Source organism: Lonchura striata, chromosome 5 (genome assembly GCF_050655825.1).
Source record: "Lonchura striata isolate lonStrDom1 chromosome 5, ASM5065582v1, whole genome shotgun sequence".
Taxonomy (NCBI): Eukaryota; Metazoa; Chordata; class Aves; order Passeriformes; family Estrildidae; genus Lonchura; species Lonchura striata.
In genome coordinates this window covers 6290993-6296530 of record NC_140707.1, presented here as the reverse complement: position 1 = coordinate 6296530, position 5538 = coordinate 6290993, and the positions used below count along the sequence as shown (strand labels likewise).

The 5538-nt window shown below is 52.9% G+C and overlaps 1 protein-coding gene across 1 annotated transcript; it reads right to left on the bottom strand.

Moving 5' to 3' along the window:
* Positions 1-584: 584 nt before the first annotated feature.
* On the bottom strand, positions 585-3151 carry LOC146767182 (uncharacterized). The gene has a single exon (XM_085581204.1). The coding sequence runs from the start codon at positions 3085-3087 to the stop codon at positions 2431-2433; it is 657 nt and encodes a 218-aa protein (XP_085437330.1). The 5' UTR covers positions 3088-3151; the 3' UTR covers positions 585-2430.
* Positions 3152-5538: the final 2387 nt, after the last annotated feature.

Below are 5538 nucleotides of genomic sequence, written 5' to 3'. Positions count from 1 at the left end.
AGCCTTTCCCTTTGTATTATTGCATGTATTTTTTGACCTTTTCCCCTTTTCCCAATAAATTGTATTTCTGACTTGGAGTCTCTCACTGGTTTTTCTTTCAAACCAGGACATACAGTAAAGCTTTTAGGCCGTATTCCTTTTATCCTTGCTCTCACTGGCCTTGTGTCTCACACACACACAGGGACAGTTCTCAGTTTGTTTCTGGTCTGATTGCCTGGATTTTTTTTGGTTTTGTTGTTGCTTTGTTTCCTTGCTGTGCCTGAAGTGTCCAGTCAGGGGCAGAGTGACTCTTGCCAAGGAACTTTGTGCTGCTGTCACTTTAATATTAAATCTGGTTTTTGCTGGGGATTTTTTCAGCGCTCCCAAGTCCTCGTTGGTCACAGGGTGAAGGAGCCCTGGCCCAGGCTCTGGCCCTGGGGGACACGGGGACGCTGCCGGGGGGTCCTTGTCCCCCTGTCCCACCCCCACAGCCCCGGCCCCCGTCCCCGTGTCAGGCTCTGGGGTCGATCTCATGGAACATCCTCTGGGGGAGGCTGCGGCGCTGGGGGTGGGGGGACACAGGGGGACAGGGGACCCCGCTGTGCACGAGCAGCGTTGGACTTCTCTAGGGGAACTGGGTGGGGCTGGGGCAGAGTGACCTCCCCAGTGACCTCACACAGCCCCTGTGATGTCACAGCCCAGTCTATAATGTCACACAGGCCCTGTGATATTACACAGCCGTGGCTCAGTCCTGAGTAGTTCTGTGCCATCCCAGCAGTGGCCTCTCCCTCCTGCCCCCTCCCTCAGCTGCTGCCACCCTTGGGGTGCTGGGCCTTGGCTTCTTCTTCTCCCTGGGCATCCCTGCTGCCCACCCAGGGTTTCCCGGGGAGCTGCTGCCCCTGATCCAGGGGCTCTGCTCTGCTGCCCTGTGCACCCCCGGGTTCCCAAAGCACCCCACGGCCAGGCTGGGCCCAGGGTGTCACAATGTCCCCTTGGATCCATCAGGCCCCGCAGTGTCACAATGCTCCCTGCGTTCTCTGAGGCCCCACATCACCCAGCCCAGGCCATTGCTGTGGTTCCAGTCCCTCCCAGTATGATCCCAGTGATTCCCAGTCTCTCTCAGTATATCCCACTTGATCCCAGCATGCTCCCAGTCACTCCCACTTCCTCCGAGTTGCTTCCAGCATAATTCCAGTTGCCCAGAACCACTCCTAGCCACGTTCAGTGCAGTACCAGCTACTCCCAGGATATCCCAATTGCACCAACCATGGTCCAAACTGCCCTCAGCATGTTCCTGGTCACTCCCAGTATGATCCCAGTCCCCCTCAGTGTCATCCTAGTTCCACCCAGTATGATCCCAGTTGTACCTAGTCACCCCTAGTACAGTCCCGCTCACTGCCAGTATGACCTCAGTGGTCCCCAATATAGACACAGTCACTCGCAGTTGCCCTCACTTGCCACCAAAATGGTCCCAGCTGTTCTCAGTGTTGTCACCTCCAGTATGGTGCCAGACACTCCCAGTATATCCCAGTTGCCCCCAGCATGCTCCATCCCAGTCACCCCAGAGTCCCCAGTATGGTTCCAGTTGCCCCCAGGATGACCTGACTCATTCCCAGTATATCCCAGTTACCTCCAGCAGGCCCCCAAGCCCCCTCCCAGCACCACAAATGGCCCCAAGAGCCACAACAGCCTCTCTCAGTCCCACCAGGAGTACCTAAAACCCCTCCCAGCCCTCCATGGAGCTGAGCGGGAGAGGTTGGTGGACAGGAACATCCCCAGCAAGGGTCAGCTAGGACACTTCAGCAGCAATTTGGGCATTTTGTGGGGAACACTTGGACTGGGCAGACGCAGGCCGGGGACTGGGACAGAAAACTGGAATTCCTGGAGAACAGATGATGTCAGATGGACCCGTTCTGCTGGAACAACTACAAGAGCATGGCCATGTCCCTTGGCTTGGATGGTCCCAGAAGAACCAAATCCTCCCCTTAACCTCAAATTCACATTCAAATCCCAGTAAAATGATTCAGCTTTAGACCTCTTTACTTGATTTCTTTATTTTTACCCCAATTCTAGGTGTTCTGATGGGATAAACATGGAGAGTATTCAAGTGGGAAAAGATCTCCATGATCATCCATTATTGCATGATGCCACCAGAAGAAAAAGTGACACAGCAGGTAAGAATTTCTTGGGCTGTAAAGTCACAGAAACAGCTCTTCCCAATTAATTTTCAATGTTGATCAGAGTCCCAAAGGATGTTGCTGGTCTGTGTTCATCCAGGTGTCTATGGGCATCCAGGAGGATTTGAAGACCACTTTCCAGGTGTCTTCTCATCAGAGATCACAAGGAATGTGGGTCACCAGGTCTCTGACCAACATTGGTCTTCTAAAGGGCGATGGAGTTGGAGCAGCGCACGAAGTTCTTCCTGCAGTCGGGGCAGTCACAGGGCTTCCCTTACCTGTGCCTAAGTTGGTGTCGAGTCAAATGAAAGCTCCTGGAGAAGCTCTTCCCACACAGGGGACACTCATAGAGCCTCTGCCTGGTGTGGATGTGCCGGTGCCGGACAAGGTGGGAGTTTTGCTTGAAGCCCCTCCTGCAGTCAGGGCAGCGGAAGGGCCTATCCCCGTTGTGAATCCGCTGGTGCTTGCAGAGAGCAGAGCTCCACCTAAACCTCTTCTGACACTCGGGACACTCATAGGGCCTCTCCCCAGTGTGGATGCGTTGGTGGATGATGAGTTCTGAGCTCCAGCCGAAGCCCTTCCCACACTCCCCACACTTGTAGGGCCATTCCCCGGTGTGGATCATCTGGTGGCGGATCAGGTGGGATTTCCGCCTGAAGCTCTTCCCACACTCCGAGCACTTGTACGGCTTCTCCCCATCATGAAGCTGCTCATGGACCACCAGCTCTGAGCTCTGGCTGAAGCTCTGCCCACCTTCCTGACACTGGGTGTGTCTTTCCTCCTCAGATGACCTTGGGCTGGTTTTGCAGCCCCTCCTCCTGCGGGATCTCTGGGGCTTTTCCTCCCCGTTGGGTTCCTGTGCTGTGGAGCCAGTCAAAATGGCCTCTTCCATGAGGTTCTGCTGCGGGGATTTGTCCTTCCTGGTCTCCATCTGCAGCTCCTGCTCTGGGGGAGGAAGGACAAGGAGAGGATGGGATTTGCCAGAGGGAAGGGCAGGGAGATCCCCCGAGTGCGTCCCCAGCAGGAGGACACCAGTAGCAGGGCTGTCCTGCAGATGGGGGCCAGGCTGGGTTGGGAGATGGAGCAGGAGAGAGGGGGAAAGGGGCACTGACTTCCTCCTCACCTGCCTGGGCATCCCAGGGCATCTTCCTCTTCCTCGCAGCCTCCTCCTCCATCTGGAAGATATTTGGAGATGGGAAATCCTGTTTTGAAAGGAAAACAAGGGATGAGCACAGTGAGTTTTGTACTGGTTTCAAAGCAAACCTGGGAGAGAGTCTAAGCCAGAATGACAATTTAATAGGAAAATTAAGATCAAAGCTATGATACAGAAAGACTGGTTTAAACTCACAGAGTCAGGATATAACCTGACACCCTGATAATCAGGGTGGTGGTAGCAGGCTGATGAAATGGTGGCTGCAGTCCGGCTGGAGTGATGAACGTGATTCTGTCAAAGCAGTGATCCTGTAGAAGGGTCTGGTCTTCCTCTGAAGGTCCAGTGGTGGTTATGGAGCTCTTGTCCTCTGGGAATGCAGCAGGCAAGGTGATCGTGGTGTTGCAAGGGTGAGATTATATCCAGGTAGGAATGCTTGGTTCCTCCCCCTGGGCGGAGCATCCCACAATGGGATGATGTAATTTTATCAGTGCTGCAGTGACACTCAATGGCCCATTAACAGAAGATGGCCCCTGCAGGGCGTTATCAGGGCTGAGCCATGGAAGAGATAAAGAACACTGCCCCACCTGTTGATAACAGTTTTTGGAGATGGGGACTGAAAACACTTTTGGTTACATCTGACACTGTAACCTGAAACAGTGAGGCAATCCCTGCTCGGGGTGGGGGGTGAACACCACCCCCCTTACCCAAACTGGCTCAGGTGTAAAACCCCCACCCTGGGAAGGCCACACACACAGGGGACAATGTCACACTTGCCCTGCTCCAGGGGAGATCTCTGTTCCTGTCAGTCCCTTGCTCTCTCCCCTTTTCTCTTTCTTTCCATCTCTCTCTCTACCTCACATTTACTGTCAATAAAATCCACTTTGGATTTGGTCTCCTTAGCAGCTTAATTGCGGCAGAGGCATCTCTCCAACAATTTTGTTAACCAGATTGTGACATTATTTTTGCACAGTGAGTTCAGGGCACTGTTGTGTGACCCCAAGCGTGTTTGACAGCAGCGTGGTTCCCTCCTCTGAGAAGGTTTTGCCTCTTTCTGGAGGATCTCTTGGAAACTTGGATGCAGCTTTCTCTGAGCAACTTATGGAAGAACTTATGAGGAAAATGGCTGTTGTAGGTGGCCAGTGTAAAGATAATATTTTCTTGTCCTTCCCTGCAAAGTTTGTTAAAATCACTGAAAGAAAGGTAACAAATGATACCAGCAAGACTGATAAGTCCTACAAGAAGCCGAGCTCTAACTAAATTCCTGAATAACTCCCAAATTCACAGGTTTGGAGGTTTTGTCCAAATATGAGAATCAATATCTTTTTCCTCCCTGTCACCTTTGTCATAGCTACACAGCGCAGTCCCTTCCTTTTAATAATCTGTATTGGGCCAAATTTTCACTTTTCTTTTATTTGAACCTGCCAGCAGCTGAGCTGGAGCTGCATGGGAACTGATGAAACTTGGAATTGCCACAGAATCGCTTCTATTCTTGGTTTATTAATGTTTGGGATTTGTTTGCATTTCCATCACAAGTGACTTGTGGGAAAATGAAATATTCCTCAAAGTACTTTATGCAGAGTTATGTTTGATTTCTGGCAAGTTTATTTTGTCTGGTTCCCAGGGGATATTCAAGGGGTCTCTGTCCCTTCACCCTGGGGGATGCTCAGGGGGTCTTCATCCCTCTGACCTCAGGGAAAGTTTGTGCAGGGCTGGGGACCAGGGGCTCTGTGTCCCTCTCACCGCTGAGGGTGCTCGGGGCTGGGGGGGCTCTCCGACCTTCTCATCCTTGGGGAGGCCGGGGGGTCTCTGTCCCTCTCAGCCCTGGTGTGACCCCACCCAAACATCATTGGGGTCAGAGGGACAGAGACACCCCCAAACCCCCAGAAGGGCTGAACCTGGGATTTGGTTTGGGGCTGAGGATTTAGGAAAGGGCTGGAATTGGGTCTGGGGTTGGAGTTGGGGCTGAGATTTGGATTAGAGCTGGGATTGGGGTTAAGGCAAAACATGGGATTGGCTTTAGAGCTGAGGCTGGGATTGGGTCTGGGCCTAGATAAGTTTGGCACTGGGCTGAGATTAAATACGGAACTCTGAGTGTGTCTAACCGTGGAGTGAGATTGAGACCAGGATCAGGGTCATGGTTGGGACTGAGCACACACAGAGTGGGACAGGGGGGATGTCACTGCAGGATGTCCCTGGGATCGTCCCAGCCCTCCTCAGGCACCTCCAAAC

Bases quoted from the DNA above. Each gene is read 5' to 3' on its own strand.
- LOC146767182 (XM_085581204.1), bottom strand. From the start codon at position 3,087: ATGGAGACCAGGAAGGACAAATCCCCGCAGCAGAACCTCATGGAAGAG.